Raw genomic sequence first — 17630 nt, 5'->3', positions numbered from 1 at the left:
GATTTCTTACACTCCTGGGGAAAGATACTATTCATGCACAAAACTCCTAGCCAAGTTAGAAAGTTGCACAATATCCATCTGTAGCACGAATCCCAGCTTGGCGCAAATCTCATTTCAACACCAAGATTAGCACAAATTAAACACAAGATCTGTGTCATTTTAACAGCTAAGTTTGTACAGAGCCCTTTAGCTACAGCTGTGGCATGCAGGGAGTCCCTGCAGAGCTCACGGCACAAGCCGCTGGGAGCATCCAAGGGCAAAGGAGCAGAAGTAGAGCATAAACTCCCTCGCAAGGCTGAACAGTTCAGATGGTTGCTGTAAATGATGCTCAGATCACACTTCCTCCCCTGCCTCCTGTGGAGCAGCTGGTTTTCTGGGATTCACTAGCAGTAAGCAGTTACTGGTTTCTGCTAAGCAAAAAGGCTGAATTCACATTTTAAGTATGCTCCTGTACACATACTGATGCAGCAGGGACAGCTACAGTCTGACTGGAAAGCTCTCTTTTTTTCAGTGGAGGTTGGAAGGTGAAAGAAGAGGAAGCTGTGGGGGTTGAGGCTGGGTGGGGAGAATTGGGAGATCATATACAAAAGAGTATACTGACTCATAAAGAGGGTGGAGGGGAAAACTAGAGACAGCTTAAAAAGAAAGAAGATGAGGGAAAGAATGCAGATAATTCTGAGAGTTCTCTCTCAGATCCCTACGTATAAACATTTGTTAGTTTTATTTACTCACTGATTAAAATAGCTCATAGCATAATATATATACAAGTTATTTAGGACTTTGAGCCTTGCTGAAAATTGTGGGGACAAGGCTACCTTTAAGGGCATTTGAAAATTGTGCTCAATCTGTAGCATGGTATTTTGGCCTCACTAAAATTCTAAAGGGGGACCCTGAAGAAAAGCCTATGTGTTGCAAGAATACTACTGGTAATAAATACTGTACAAAACACTATTTCTGTGTCAGTTTCTGAGTATGTCTTCCGTTACATGAATGAGAGTCCCTCCTTTGGGATCCTTTACATTGCTTTTTAGAGGATTGGGAAAACTTTCTTTGGTGTCTGGGCCATGTTCTTGTAACATCAATCCAAATTCTCCTATCGTTGCTATTAGCTAAGCCTGGAGATTCATTTTTCTTTTCCCTATGTCCTATGTTGTGCGGGGAGCCTACTGACTTGGATGCAGTATGACTTGATCTGTAGGTGAAGTCATTTATGTTGTACAGAGTATGTGTTTAAAGTGCTTTGCAGTGAAAGGCTCTCTTATAAATGCTCAGTGATCTCTGTAAGACCTACTTCTGATTACCTTGACTGCAGTAAAGATACGTGCTCATAAATGGAGAAGAAAGAAGTTCTTGAGTTATGCAAATTTGCTGAGTAACTCAGAGTAAATTATCATAATGGTCCCATCTAGCCTCAAAATCTAGGAAACATCAAACATATTTTGAATATCCTTCACCTTATGGAGGCAGTTCTGCTCCTCTTCTCAGCCAGAGTGCAGGGAACTTGACTCCTCCCTTAAAGGAGCCAAACTTGAAGAACTAGAGCATCTCTCACAACTGTAACACCTGGCATGTGGAAAAGACAGTAGGGTTTGCTTATTTAAATACATCTTTAAATCTGAGTCTTCTGAAGTTATCCCCTCACAGAATCACAGAATTGTTAAGGTTGGAAAGGACCTCTGGAGATCATCTAGTCTACCCGCCCCTGCTCAAGCAGGGTCACCTAGAGCATATTGGACAGGATTGCATCCAGGCAGGCTTTGAATATCTTCAGAGAAGGAGACTCAACCTCTCTGCACAACCTCCTTCCCACCTCTCCCTCCCAGTTGCTGCAGCATCTAAAAGCTTGTGAGACAGTTGGTGACAGTGTGGAGTAGGGCTTAAATAACAGAAATCTCTCACAGACCTCTCAATTCTCAGTATGTGTGCTAAAAGACTTTTAGCATCCATCCACCTGTCCATCCCATTTCCTTCTCCCCAGATTCCCACCTGTGTGGAGAGCGGTTCCTCACTCCCAGCATGCAGGGAACCGGACAGCTTTTCAGAGCTGCAGACCCTGGTGGAGGGGAGTTGCAGACTCTCATCCTTTCTCTCTTCCTTAACTCTGCCATCATACCTAATTCAGTAGTCATTTTTGTGTTACCACACGATGTCATTCATGCTGTGGGGGGATGGAAAGATAGGCATCTATCTACAGAAAAAATATCACTACTGTTACACTTAAATATTGGCAATAGCATTGGAGACAGTCTGCTGGGAGTGTTGAGCACCACTGCATTGGGCAATATCTCAGGTCAGAAACAAGGAGGTTGAGCACTAAGGACCCTCCGTGAAAACGTTTTTCCTCTGTAAACAGGTTCTGCTGGCTATCTCAAAGGCACATCCATGTTCAGACTGCTTCCCTGTATAATGTCACTTTTCCTGGAAAAACAGAGTGGTGGGATAGCCCACAAGAGCGCCAGCTGTTCACAAGAAGTTTAAATGTTGCCTTTTCCTAGGAATGACTTTTAGTATTTGGTCTGTTAATGAGAAGGCACCATCAGGACAATAGCAGTCCTTCCCTCACTGCCCAGAGTAATCTCACTGACAGCCGTGAGTCATTTTAAAGAACTGTCAGTGTGCTGAAGGAGGGGGTGGCTGGGAGCTGGGGAGTGGGGACGGGGAAGCGAACCTTATTTTGAAAAGGGAACACTGCATCTTTGTGCAGCAAATTTTTCACCCCATGTTTAGGCTTGTTAAACAGTAATCTGAGTGTTTCAGTCTGTAACCCGGAGTCAGGAGAGGGCCTGGCACAAAAACATGAGATTTAAAATTCTGCGTCACACCAGCTGTCTAGCAGCAGACAGAGAGGGTGGGTTGTGTTCGGGGGGAGGAAGCATGAGGGGGAAACAATAACAAGCAACAGTCTGATAGATTTACTAGAGCTTAGGGCAAGATGCAGATTTGTTTGGTGACTTCATGCACGTGGCTGGTCTGGTCTGATGTAATTCCAGTCCATGTTTCCTGTCTTGATATTTAATCCAGGGTACGAACAATGATTCCCCCCTCCCCATCGTTGTGCTTGCTGCAACTAATCACAGAGCCGCCCTGCATGAAACAAACTCGACAGCTGTCTGTTTGGCTCCTGCAGAAGCTGAATATATTCATTTTACATAGTGCCACTGATTAAAATAAAGTTTTAATCTATATGTGTTTGTTTCTTTGAGGGTCTCAGGCAGCTTTTTGCACTGGAGGAATGGGATTCCAGCTAAACAGTATTATGTGCCTTGAACATACGTGATACATAAATATTGCCACTGTGTGTGCTCTGCGAAATTCTTCTTTGCCTTATTCCAAAAGAGACTGTTCCCTATTACGTTCATTGTTGATATGACTTGTTTTCAAAAGCTCTTTTCTTAGGAAAATGAACAGGATACAACTAAAGGATGTACAGGAAAGATTGTGTATATGCAGCCTTTTCTGAGACATTGTAATAGCAAGGAAGCAGCATCCCACTTATGGAGGTCAGTGTTGCCAAGTGAACACAATATGAAGCACATCTACACTCAGAGTAGCAGGGAGATATTCTTCCCTCCCAGCCCCTCCGAGCCCATTGTGCAGTGAGTGTCATAATCTCTTCCAGTGGGAGAGGCTACAAAATAGGCATGTTCAAGTACCACCCATCCTGTGCTTTGCAGGTCATCCCCTTTATTTTGGAGCCAAATGTTCCATAAGTCATCTTGACTGGCCAGCTACAAAGTAACACTTGGTCAGACTAAATACATATATCTTTTTCAAATAGTACTTATGCAAAGGTCATACATTTTGGTGGCTTGACAGTTCTGTTTCTTTTTTAACCAAAAATAGAGCAATACTGAAGATGGCTCTATATTCTTTTCTGACTTTGGCAGACTTTGAGACTTTATTCTCCTGAAAAGTACTTACCTGTAACAGAATTTTTATGAGTATGCATACTTTTCTTGAGGGTGATGTGTATCAAGCACAAGAGAATTTGCTTGTTGTGAAAAAAAGCAGAATGAGCAATAGCTCATTCTTTTCAAAAGGGCTAGATCTTAAGAAACAGGCCCATTTTTCTTACTTAGTATTTTTCCTCAGCTAATCCATACCATCTGCAATGGCAGGATTTTTTACATGAGGAGTGATGGAAAACTGAGTAAAACTAGAGAAAGAACTTCAAGATTTCAATAATTATACTGGCTCTGTACAAAATCTAAATGAATGAAACTGTTTTCAGAAGCCCTCCTACAAATTTCACTGACTTTTTCTTTGGAGTTAAGATACCAACATATAAAAATTCAGGTCCAGTTTATTTCTGTATTGAATTTTCCCTTCTGATTTGGCCTTATCAACATCTCAGTGACAAACCTGGATCGCTTGGCTCTCCCTTTAGGGTTCCCAGTGTTCCCTGCAGATCCCTGTATTTCAGATTGTCTTGCTGAAGCCTCCTTTAGCCCTCATGTATGTACAGTATTTGATGCAGACCAACTGAGTAAACTTCGCCTTTACTTCTTCTTTTGTCATTTGGGGTGTGTGTGTCTTATGTTGTGCTATGAAAAGATATGTAGCAGTTACTTTCCTCTTCTGATTGACAGTTCTGCTTTTCAAAGACTGGGCAAGCCATAGTTGCCCTTCATTAAAATGAAGCTAAATAAAATCATGACACTTGATCACAGACCTTATTTATGTCATCAGAAAAGAAAATACTTTTCATTGCCGTACTTCTCACATACCACTGTCTGGAGAAAAACATTATAGCTATATGGAGCATTATAGCTCCTTACCCAAAGTGGAGAAAGGGCTGCATTCACACTAACCTTGGGAGCTGAGATCAAGCTTCAGGTTGAAGGTATAGTGCTAAATAGCTCAAGCCCATCTTCATTGTCATCATGTGTCTTCATTATCTGTATGGGCAGGTGTTGAGGATGATTCCCTTTATACTTTCTCCCATTGCTTGCTTGCTTCCTTCCTCCTCCCCACACTTGAATCCCTGTTTTACTAGTGAATTAGTGACCAGCATTTTAGCAGTGTGGATGATCGAAAATTTTGGGCTTGAGTGCAAGCTGAGGTCCTGAACTCTCACGAGAGAATATAGTAATAGTTTAGTGCTAATGTCAGTTCACTCAGATTATACCCTTAACACTTACAGGCTCTGTCTGGTCTTAGTGAAGTTATTTCTCACTAGTTATGCTATTACAGCAGCTTTTCTATTACACGAATTTTAAGAAATTGCCTCTCCAGTTATACTTCCTGTGGGCTTGAGAAACACATTAGAACCAAAATAACCAAATGGGAAACTGGTTGATAAGCCACAAGTAGGAGAGCTATCTTTGCAAAAGGCAAGAAGCAGAGGCCATGCGAGAGACATCCATCCATCCTTTTTATGTCATACTGGTTGCAATCCCTTATGGATGTGAAGTTGGATATTTCTCAGAATTCTTCTTTGCCTAGTTGTTTAGAAAACTTAATAGCTACAGCGATGAAAGCCACCGGCCAGCCAGCTAAACTAAAATTTATCAAAATAGTATTTTCCTTGTACAAAAGCAATGAGGATGTTTTCTGACCTTCAGATATTTTCATGTAGTTTGAGAAAAGTGATTGCATGCTTATGACACAAGCTTCATCTCTACTTTGTACCAGTACCTCTTGTTTCCAAGATTTCACACATTTTTCTTCTCTCATTTGTTTTGGCTGTAAATCTGATGTCCCTTTGCACTGTCTTGTCCGTCTCTGCTGAAATCATTATGCCTGTTTCAAGCGTTGAAGGTTTCATGTCTTGCGTACCTGTACCACAAGTGCCCGTGCTGCAGAGCACGCAGACTAATAATCTATTTACAATAAGAAAAATAACTGCATCGTCGTCTCATGATTTCACTTGGTCCCATGCAGTTCAGGGTCTAATTTAAAGCAAATCTTCTTGTTTTTAGAATCTCACATAAACCATCACATTTTAAGTACCAGCTGAAATCTGTTCTTCCTTCCTCACCCACTTCTTAGTATTTCTTCTCCCCTGCTGTTATTAGTCTCTGTGATTATGTTGTTTTTAGCTTAGCACAGTATTTTGGTAAACAGCCTGTATAAAAGAAACAATAAATTACATTTGTTGTTAACTTGAGAGAGCATAAAACAAGAAAATTGGTCTTCCTGTTTCAGTTAATGAACTGAAAAACCAATAGCAGTTGATGGTATCCTACTCGTCGAAGTCTGGCAACCTCAATATATTTCTGAGTTCTGGTCAGTGCTCCCACAGGATCTTGAAATTTGACAGATGCTGTCCCATAGTCTGTGCTGTGGGATTTAATGTTTGTGAATTGATTTATACATGGTTACTAATGTCAGCTTTGGCAACGTAGTGTAAATACATCACTAATGCTGTGATGATGACAATTAATTGGTATGCTCTGCATGAATCACAACACTGAGCTACTGGGAGAGAAAATTTCCAATTTAAGTGATCCTGTCAGTCTGAAGAACTCGCTTTATCTGAACAGCCTGGTTGGTTCCCCCACCACCACCCTGGAGAGGAATGCGTGGGGGTATGGAGCACATCCAGGTTACAGACTGATATGCCAGTGTGATATGGCCAGGGAGGGTACCTGCACTGGGGAGCTGGGAAATGCTCTTAATCCTGGGCTTGGACGTGGCCACCCAGAGAAAATCTGGGCAAATCTGCACCAATAAATTAGAAGGATTTGGGGACCAAAGCAATAAACATGCATCATAGTCTGCTCTTAGAGAAAACAGGAAGGAAGGGATATCAGATAAAACTGTTGAGTTACCTACAAGTAACAAAAAAGCAGGAAAAACCTACTATGTTTGACCTGTAGAGAGACTCTTGTCTCATATATTAGCATATTTAGCAAAACAATGAGATAAGCAATGATATGAAATAAAGCTTATAGCAATGTTATCATAGCACTTATTCTATCACGAGAAGCCCAGCTCTGGCAGGAGAAAAAAAAAAAAGAATTTTTGTATTATGGGCTGGATGTTTCAGTATGATCATTTTGCTTTATCTCTCTGCGTTTCTGAAAGGCTTCTCTGAACAACTCATTCAGAGAAACGATGAGCAGTTGTGGCTCACATGAGCTACGAACATGATGGGACTCTAATATTATAATTGGGATGTTGTTGGGTGCTTTTGTTAATGGACCTACTCCATTAACAAAATGAGTGTCAACTTCCCACTCGTATCTTAAACATGCTAATTATAAAACTTCTAAATGTAGAAGAGGAAGAGTCCCTCCTTCCCCTCAAGGAGAGGGTGACTCTTTGTAATTATTTGCACGTGCAGCCATTTCCATTTTCTCTAAAATCTGTGGTTCTCCTGAAGAAGTAGCTTGTAAAATGTTCCCCCACAGACAACAGCTTTCCTTTCTCTGCCTGTCGCTTCCATCAGCTCTCTTGATGTCAGTGACAAAAATCGTGGTCCTGGAAGTGAGCTCAAGCAAACCTCCCTGCTTCAGTTGGAGGAGTTAATGCCCCTGGCAATTTTCTTGGCTTCTCTGTTTCTGCCATGGAGCAGGCAATAAAGAATATACCTTAGCTACTTAAAGCCACCGGTGTTGGCAGTTTAAGCCAAAATGCTGACCTTTGCGCTGAAGCAGCAGGTGCCCAGGGACACATGCGTGTCCCTCAGTCGTGCTGCAAGGACGCTAACCTATGGCTGGGGCTCTGCACAAGATAGCTGGGGGCAATATCTTCTCAAACTGCTGTAGCAGGTTTACTTTAGCTAGCCTCTCAGTGCCTTGAAATGTTTTTGCCTGCTTTTCCTAAGGAGGGCAGAACCAACATGAAGCCAGCTGCTGTGTTACATTTGAGCTTGTGCATGGTACAAACTGAAGATCCCAGGCCACTGAGTTTCAAGGACTTTATAAGATACATCTGGTTTGCTAAACTGCTTTAACTAACCATGTGTGCCCTCCAAACCCATTACAATGTCCAAGCAAAACAAAATTGGGTTAGCTTAAGCCACCAAGAGTGCTGAATCTGACCTTCAGCCAGGAAATTGCTTGAGCTGTTTGACCACTGCAACAGGCTAAGGACATGCTTGCGGCTGCTTGATGCTTCTCCGTTAAGGAATACTAACTGACCAAAAAGTGTCACCTGCACTTAGCCTCTGTGTACCTCAACTTCTGAGCAGTATAAAATAAATATGGAATAACACCATTTTAACCAAGTCCCTATTCTGAGTAAAAACTTTAAGTGATTTAGATAGTTCTTTGGAGGCTGCGTAGGAGTGAAAGAGCAATTCATTTAGCTGGTAGATATTCTGAATTGTTTGATTATGGGGCAAAACTAGAACAATTGACAGAGTTGCTTAATTCCCCCAATCCCTCCGCCCTCACTCCTCTCCATACCTACTCAGTCACTTTAATGCGCTCACCTTCTCTCAGTGGAATAATGCCTGAGAATATGGTTACTGGATTCAGACACACTCCCTGGGGATTTCTAGCAAATGCTCATCTCTGGGCTTCTAGATACACTGGAAGTGTGAGGGCTTTTGGGAACTAGGTAAAAGTAGTGTTACTTGGGTTACAATTATGCCTAATTGTGACAAATTTTTGTACAAAACCACATTTAGCTAAAGCCTCAACTCTGAGGAGCCAACAAACTAACTGAAAAGGGGTCTGAAGGGGAAACAGGGGAAAAAAGCGACTTGCTTAAGGATACATCATAGAGGTAGGAATGTAATCTTGGGAAAAGGTACTTGGCCCTTAAAGATACTGGCAGGCATCAAAACAGACTAGGAGATGCCACATGGCTATTTATTTCCATGGGAGTTGGATGCTCCTGTAGGTTTAGCTGTCTACACTTTGTTCGTGTAAATCTCATTGCTAACTTTGTGTATGGCCAGTGCATTTATTGTTTCTCTGGCAGCAGCAGGAATTCATTCATTTCCAGAAAAGACTGTATGGAAATAGTCAGCTTAACTATCTTACTGACCTCTCACTTGATTCAGAAGTTGTCTTACCCACCCCTTTTTTTTTCCCTTATTACAAACTATACACTTTAAAAAACATTTGCTAGGTTATTTTCATTAGGCTCCAAAGCAGCCTTCTTTTACCACAGATGATTGTGACTTCATACTATGCTTGTGTGGGTGAAATTGCATTAACTTTAGAGTTATTTCTAGTTTACACTAGTAATATAGGACCTACCTGGTGTGACTCACCTGTTAATTCTATTCAGCCCCCAAAAAACCCCAACAAAAAAACCTAACTTTTTCTGGTTTATTTTTAGTATAAGTTAAGTATAGACCCATGAGTAATACATTCAACAACAGGTAACACAAGTTGAATGGATGCTATAGTTCTCAAATGGCACATGCGAAGCAGGAAGAGAAACTACACTTACACACATCATAATGCCCATGTTGCAGACATCAGCACCGGGAGCCCGTAAGAAAGGGAAGTGTAGCACTGCCTCCAGTAGCTTGTTATCATTCTTTCCCCCAGCCAGCTTGACTTTGTTGTCAGAAAAGGGTATTCCCTAGAGCCTGATCATAAGAACTCTCTATTCCCAGGTTTATCCCTGAGCTAAAGACAGTTTAGCATCCAGTCCTCCCTGAATAGACTCCTCCTGTAGAGGAAAACTAGAATAGCTTGCCTTACACCTTTTCCAAAAATCGCTCCATAAAATTGTAGGAAAACAACTGCACAGAGTACTGCTGTTTATTGACCATCTCTAATTGCTCCAACCAAGTTCCTCTCATTAATGCACATATAGCTGCTGATTGTAGCCAACCATTAATTCTGGCTGTGACTTTAAAAGAGGCAGCTTCTAATTTCATTGCTTGCAGTAATCTTGTTTAATTGAAGGCAGGTACACTTGTTGGTTTGCAAGCTTAAAACAGGTAGATGGCCACACTGTGTGCTTTTCCAGAAGCAAATTAAAGGCTGTATTTGAAGACAGCTGTATATTATCAGCACCTTTTCACAGTGTTGGTGAGTAGCATTGTCAGACTTTATTTTTGAAATGCTGAAAGTACAGGAATACAGTAGGTTTATTGCAAGCCTTGAGAAGCAGTATGGATGCAGCTGCTAGTAGCATTTTTTAATGCATGTGTGTGCAGTAGTGATACTGAGTCTATAAACAAGCTTCTTCAACTGTAATGTACAAATTCAGTGCATACAAACACAATCACTAACTTGGTATACGTATACCTTGACTGTAATTGGACTGCAGGTGTGGAAACAACAATAATAAAAATGTATTTATATTTTTTGCAGCTCCTATGATAAGGTAGATGCCCTTTCCCTAGTATTGTCATCTGTAATAATACAATTTTCTAAGGTAGTAAAAATGTTGTTGAATAAAAAGTGTGCTAAAGGTGTAACTGATCGGAAAAGTGATGTTACTATGCATATGCAAAGAGCAGCCTAAGGTTGGGTCACCTTTTTAGGATATATAGTAAAATTTGAGCTAATCAGGAATTTATAAAATATGGCTTTGCTGGAATATGAAGTTTTATTGAAAGAGAAGCACTTTACAAAATTGTATGAAAGTTACTGAAATTTCTTCTTTGATCAGTAAAGGGAAAATAGTTCTGGCAATATTAAAACACACCATTAAACACTTATTGGGGAAACTGCATCTGAATTTTTAAACAGTCATGTTGTACTTATATAGAAGAAATAAAAAATTGAATGCAAAAAAACTTGGATTTCTTATGCATAAAATATATTTTGTCAAGCTGGATTAAGGTCGGTGGGTGGTTAGGCTGGATTTTTTTCAGCATTTTCTTTCTTTTTGCAAGAAAATTTAGTGAAGTTCTGTTTTTTCCAGAGCTTCCAAATCTAAATCTCTGCAAGATGGAATTTCTATTCTTCACCCTTTTGTTACCAAAGTGAAAAATTCTCATAGAGTCAGATATGTCCAATTAGACTCTCACTTATATTTGTCAGTAACATGAATGTCAGTAAGCTGGAATCTTGATACTGCTGTGAGTGTTTGCTCTTTTATAGTTGCGTCTGTTCAAGCTTAAATATGCAATTCTTATTTACACAGTAAAGTGTAAATGAAATATTTCTGACTTTTTTTTAAAAGTTATTGTCTTGGACTTTATGATTCTAATATGGTCAGTATACAGAAACTGGTACAAGTATGAGTACAGTTTCTAAAGGTAATATCAGATTAAACATTTGCCTGTCAGGATACATTACTCATTCTTCTTATTAAGAACTAAATGGCACTTCAGTCCTTTTCACCTTTTTTTTAATTATTATTATTTTTATCTTTTGTTGTCAGCCAGTACCCCTTTTTGAGTATTTTGGGCCTATCTGACTCAGCCACAATTTTCCATTTGCAGTAGCATCAGAGATGAAAAAGCAGAACTGAAAGTTTATAGCAGTACACCTGTTCTAATGATATTACCTATACATCCAAAAAAATGGGGACCATCTGTTGGTGTTAGGCTCAACAACAGGACGTTGATCTTGCAGTCCTCATTGCAGTCTACAATGAGACTTATTCCTGTCCCTTGTTAAGGTTTGAGATCATTAGCTTTACTTTACGATACAAAGGCATTGTTGAGCTCAGCTGGAATTAATGCCTCGTTTTGCCCGGCATTGTGCAAAGCCATTGCAAGACAAGATTGGCATAGGACAAAGAGCTCATTGTCAAAATACACACAAACATATCTCTGCAGCTATCTATATGGCAGGACTCATGATTATCAGCGTATTCTGAGTGTTGAAAGCTTTGTGCCATTACCTGCTGTAGAGGACAAAATCTACTATGCTAGAGAGAGAGAGATTTATAGCTATTGCAAAAATTAATATAGTGGAAGGCCTGGATCCTTGGGTTAGGGAGGTGGAGAGGTACTATCACTGTGCTTATCTGTGCTTTCTGTTGCTAGTCCTGGACTGAGGTCAGTGAGGTCCCAAGATATGTGCATTGCACTGAACTGAAGCCCTGTGGTCTGGCATCTGGGCATTGCTTGAGCAGAGCACCACTCTTGTCAGGATCTAGGCTGTCTTTATAGAGCAAGGCTGCTGTAAAACCACTGTGGCCACAACTGGGCGATTTGCACTGAGTGGCTACAGTGGCCAGATGTGCCCCTGACCACCACTGTCTTAGAAAACCCTCCACAAATAGGGCCCCACTTACTTGCTGGAGGGGGGGGGATATAAAACCCATAGCTCTGGAAGTAGGTTTCTCCCTTCCTGTTAAAAATCATCTAGAGCATTAATTCATTCTCTTTTAGTCACTACCCACCCTATCTTATATGAAAAAGGCAAGATGTACAGACAGCTTCTTAAGGTGCACATAGGCAAACACACTCCTTTTCCTACAGAAGGCAGTGGCAACAGCCACTGAGGTTAGCAGAAGAGAATGGCTGTGTCAGGTCTGGGAGAGTCTCATGGCACAAGTCACTGTGTCTTAGACTTTTGCTTAATCACTCCTGATTTCTGACCTTCTCATTTTCTTGTCCTCACCACTAGAGCTTTCTTATCTCAGTTGTATTTTGTTCTTTTCCTGCAGGAGAAAATACAAGAAAACATCACAGAGGTAAGAGTAAATCGCAGAGGACTGGAAGGTATTTGTGAGTCGTCTGTCTCTTTTTGTTAGGGGGTTTGAAGGAGGATTTTCCTGTTACCAGACTAATTTTGTTCACTGGGAAATGCCATTCTGCTGATTGTTACCCTCTTTGAAGGTCCATCCTGCACTGCTCCTCCAAATTCCCTATGATGTTAGTGGCAGTGCTCCCTGAGTAAGGGTAGAAATATTTGTCTTGAAGGTCAAACACCACTAAACATCACTCTGTTCCTTCTGCAAGATCTACTGGTTCTAACTCTTACTACTTATTCATGCTGTAGTAAAAAAAATGGATTGTGGGCTTTCAGTGTTGCTAATGATTTGCACCTTTGCAGGAGATTGGAGGAAAACTGGCATCCTGTTGAATAACAGGCTCTATTACAGCTACTTGATCTAGCTATCTTGCTGCCTCCTTGCGGAAGGGAGGCCTAATGGGGCCTGTCTTCGGCAAATTCATTTTTCTTTTTGGAGGCCTTTTGCTTGGTTGCTTCAGACCATACACATTGCAGCACAAAGTTTTTTGGTGCTAAATTGACCCCCTCCCCCTCCTGCATCTGGAGTATTAATTGGGGACTTCATCTTACAGCATACTGAGCCTCTTTAGTTCCTGTTGACTTTAACCGGGTTGGAGACTCCTGCAGGGTACTTGCTAAAGACAAAACCCTGTAGCCCTTCTGAATGTGCCTTTTAATATTGTGTGATGATGGAGGGAGCTGGCAGACAAGCCAACCTTGTTGTGTGATAAGCCAAGATTTTGCAGCCACCTAATGCTGAAGATGACCACCCCAGCACAGTGCTGGCAGGACAGACTATGCATATGCTTGTGTGTCACAGCTACGAGAGCTGAAGTATGGTGGCTCGAGTCATTGATGAGGTGCGTTTGAGCTTTGACAGTTCAGTGGAAAGTGCTGATTTGGAGATTTGCATGTTGAACTGTGCAGGCAGGCATTGAATAGTGTGAGACATTAGAACAGGGAGAAGGTAAATACATGTTTTTTGTTTTATTCCTAAATGTGGAGCCTACTCTTTAACTCTGCAGTTCTACTTTTTCCTCGTTTCACTTGCTTTCACTTTAATTGTTAATTAACTATGACAGTGTCTGTGGCCAGAGCTGCTGAGTTGCTGCAAGATGATTTGTTTTGGGGCTAAAATGATTTCCAGGATGAATGCTCACTATGTCTGCGTGTCCTGTACTGTTTGCATTGTCCCAGGTACTGTGTGTCGTTTGGGTGTGTTTTCTGCACGCATAACCACAGTCAAGCAGGTTTCTGTTCAGCATGTCTTTTGTATGGGAGAGGTTTGATAAGCTTCAGAAGAGACATAATGTTAAAAGCTCCTGCAAACCCAATAAACAGCTGTATCAACTTTTTACCGAAACGTAAATGTCTCAGAAATGCATTTAAACTTACAGTGACAGGGTAAGCTCATGTTGCTTCTGATTTGGAATTTTTTGCTTAATCTCTTCATACTTGGTCTGTACTTTCTGTCTAATGCTACTATCTGTGTCTGCTGTTTGGCTGATTGGATTGGTGCTTGTGGCCGCTGGGCAGACATCCTCTGCGGCCATGTGTTGTGAAACAACCGGTATTACCTTTGCGCGGGCAAGAGGTCACTCCAGGAACCTGTGCAGAGCCATTGGAGAGCAGTTAGGAACGATAACCTTGCTCTGCAGGTACTGGGGGCTGTGTACCATGGCAAAGTGGTTGCTGTGCCTGGGAACTGCGCTTCGCATGCGTGGAGGGCAAATCAGTTGACTAGTGAGCTTCTGAGTTGAACTTGAGATATAATACTACAGATGGGTACTGCCATCTGATGCAGAAGTGTGAGGCACTAATGCACCTCTAGGAAAAAGATGTGACAGGACAGCTATTCATTTAAAGACTTTTTAAAAGTTGCATATTTCTGTGGAATTAGTGATTCTAAAAATATACATGAAGTGAAGTAGCAAAAGTGAAGTGAAGTCCTGGCCTTTGTGTCCCACATTCATCTACTGTGAATTTTCTCTTCTTTCTTTGTTATGTTTTTCAAAACAGTCTCTGTGGTTTATATGTTACCAAGCTCTGGAGGTGACCGACAGCCAAACTGAAATGGTCTTTTGTTTGCTTTTGCATCTTCTTTCTCTGTTTTCTGTTTTGGGAGTATTATTAACAGTCACACAAGAATGTGTATGGGATAGCAAGCAGCACTTAACTACGCAGGAGAAACACTGCTGTTGGCTGTACCTATAGTATGAGGAAACAGTTTCCCTCGAGTCCGGATCTGTTGAGAAGGAAGGAGAGAGATGTGCAAGAAAATTTGAAGAGAAAGAGTGTCAGAGTAAACTCCGAGCTGAACTAAATTTTTAATTGGAAATGACAGACAGTGACTCTTGCATTGATCATAGTGTTAACTGAGTTGACTCAAATACTTTTGTAACTATAATATATTGATATGATTTTCCTCATAAACTTGGAAGTTTCACAGCTGTCTAGGCAACCCTAATTTCATTAGTCCCAACCTAGTAATTGCATCTGAACCACAGAATTGTGATGTAAATTAATCACAGCAGTACCAGAGAAGCAGGATATTTAATCAGAGCTCAGGTCATCTATCATTTTCTCATCTAGTTCACTATGGGTAACTGAATAGTAGATAGCTTATTAAATAGTAACTTGAGACATAGTCAGCTTGAGCGAGGACTAGCCAGGAAGCTGAAATACTCTTGAACTTTCAAGTCCTGAGTTGTTTTTGCTTGTTCTGGCTCCTGTGAGACCTATGGCACATCTGGGTTTGCTGTTGAAAGACACCTTGAGACACCTAGAAGCTGGGTAGCCAGCTGTGCAGGTGCCCATGTTTCCCTGGGAGAAACTCAGCACCTAAAGGAAAAAGAGTGACCTTCAAGTAGCCCTTTGCAATCCCTTCCTAGATTAGATTCAGCTGCTTGGGTGAAATTCTGCCAGTACAGTCAGGTTAGCACTTCTCAGAACTGCTGAACTCCTCTTTATCTTCTCAAAATTTATGAAGAGAATAATCTTTGTGTTGGCTTACACTGCACACATTTTTCTCTGTTACCATCCACAGTAATGCATTTTTACTCAGCTAATAACACAGAACTGCATGTGTTGCCCCCTCTGGTTTGACTGCATGTTGGTTAATTGTACTGTTTAATTTTCTATTAAGATGCAAATCTCTCTCTTACTGAGAATTCATTTTATGTACAAGTTGAGTAACGAATTCTGATATTTCATCCATCTGTCCCACCAAAACTACCTGTTAGTGCAGTACCTTAGGTACAAAATAGGAAACATGATGTAACTGAACTGCTTTTAAATTATGATTGTGGCATGAAAAGCATCGTAATAGGCCATGCAAAATACTAATGTAATTTCTTTTAAAAAGAACCCACTAATTAAAAAAAATCTAGGCTTCTGATAGAAACCACATGGCCCAAGCAGCAAGCCTTCACTAATTTTCATAAGGATTTTGTGGTTGCTTCTTCTGTTGCTATATCAGCTAATCTAGCAGGAGGCACATACGCTAAAGTATTCCTCTCCATCCTTTTCCCTGTTCTCTCCTCTGTGTTTGTGCTTCTCAGTTCCAGTTTGCTGCAGCATTTAGTTTCCTAGTCTTGAAGAAAATGTGAATGTGAACATGTCCTTCCTAAAAACCATAAGCAATGTGTTGGTGTGTAGTGAAAGAAATGAAAATGGTAAAGAAACATGTACATGCTCAAATGGCATTACACATAAATGGAAAAGGAGGTATTTATTCTGATTTTACCTGATAATCAGCTTCAGGGTTACACTTACCCATACATCTTTAGATGAAAATAATCTACCTTCTCTTTAGAGTTATTTCGAAATGAAGGTAAACTTCTAGCCTTCTGAGGTCTGATGCTAGGTGATTGTTAAGTTGTACATTTATTCAGAACAAGATCCTATAGTTCTACTGTGTAAGTAAAGCTCAATGTGCTCTGGATTCATCTTTTGCTTTAGCACTGTTAGGACTTCCTCAACAGATCTTTATTTGAATGAAGCATCGTCACAGTCTGAAAGCTAATTGTGAGAGTAGAGGCAGTTGTATATGGTGATAGTTGACGCTGTCATGGATACAAAATCAAAGAATAATTTAGTTTGGAAGGGGCCTCCAGGGGTCATCTATTGTAGCTCCCAATACTTTAGAATATTATTGTGATCTTGATTAAGTCTTGGCATTCATCATCATACTTGGTTTGGCAATAGGTTTAGTTCCATAGTACTTTCTTCTGATATCATTTCATTTCCATAGCTTATCTAGTGACCTTGCAAGGTTATCTTAATTACAAATAATAAAAATACCCCTAATTCCTTAAGCTCTGCAAGTAATTATAATGCTGCTTAGCTCCAGTTTTTCTTTATAGGTAGTATCTGAGCAACTCTGGCAATATAGGATGCATTGAAGGTTGATACCCTAATCAGTAACGTAAACATGTGCTCCAGAAGTTCTTCGTAAAAGATGATCTTTGGGGTGCTGAGACTTCCTCAGCTTCCTGTGACTTCTTGGAACCTGCAGTCCTCACTGAACTTCTTGGGCCTCTCTATTTCAGGGAAACAGGTTAAATTTTCAGACTGCAGGGAGTAGTGCAAAAATAATCTGTTAATTTATCTGTATAATATTACAGATGGAGCTGTTTCTGTAACCTTTAGTTAGATTTAATGAATACTTCATTTCAATAAAAAAGTTAATGTTTCATCGAGTGCTGTGTATTCAGTGCATTTGAAAAATCATAGGTGCTTTGAGGAAAAAATGGAAAATGAAAGTAAAGCTCATAACATAATTAATCTATATGTGATGGGGCCAAAATAAAGCAGCATTGGCAACCTTAACTTGGTATTTTCTAGCTTTCTGAGTGCTTGACTTTGCAACCTGAATAATCTTCTAATATAATTTAAGTGCAATCAGAAACTGGCAGCATTATACAGCTCTGAAAAAGAGGCTGCAGTTCAAGTTAACAAAGCTATAAGGAGTTTGTGTTTTAATACCAGAAGTTTATATTACTTGGCTGTGTGTAGGGAAATTCCATGTTGGGAAGAAAAGATGAAACCTACCCTTGGAAAATCCTAGCTTTTGTTACCCTG

The 17630-nt window shown here is 40.5% G+C and overlaps 1 protein-coding gene across 7 annotated transcripts in view; it reads left to right on the top strand.

Annotated features, from left to right (window-relative positions):
- PDE1C (phosphodiesterase 1C) overlaps positions 1-17630 on the top strand; it is a 313258-nt gene that overhangs the window by 111666 nt on the left and 183962 nt on the right. For 4 of the 7 annotated variants that reach the window (XM_062569519.1, XM_062569520.1, XM_062569522.1 and 1 more), the window contains one exon: positions 12481-12507. The exons of the other annotated variants lie outside the window; for them this stretch is intronic. In XM_062569519.1, the coding sequence (XP_062425503.1) occupies positions 12481-12507 (27 nt within the window). The remainder of the gene's footprint in view (positions 1-12480; positions 12508-17630) is intronic. 7 annotated transcript variants of the gene reach the window in all.

The sequence above is a fragment of the Rhea pennata genome, chromosome 2 (genome assembly GCF_028389875.1).
Source record: "Rhea pennata isolate bPtePen1 chromosome 2, bPtePen1.pri, whole genome shotgun sequence".
In the NCBI taxonomy this organism is placed as follows: domain Eukaryota; kingdom Metazoa; phylum Chordata; class Aves; order Rheiformes; family Rheidae; genus Rhea; species Rhea pennata.
This window is presented reverse-complemented; position numbering and strand designations above follow the sequence as displayed.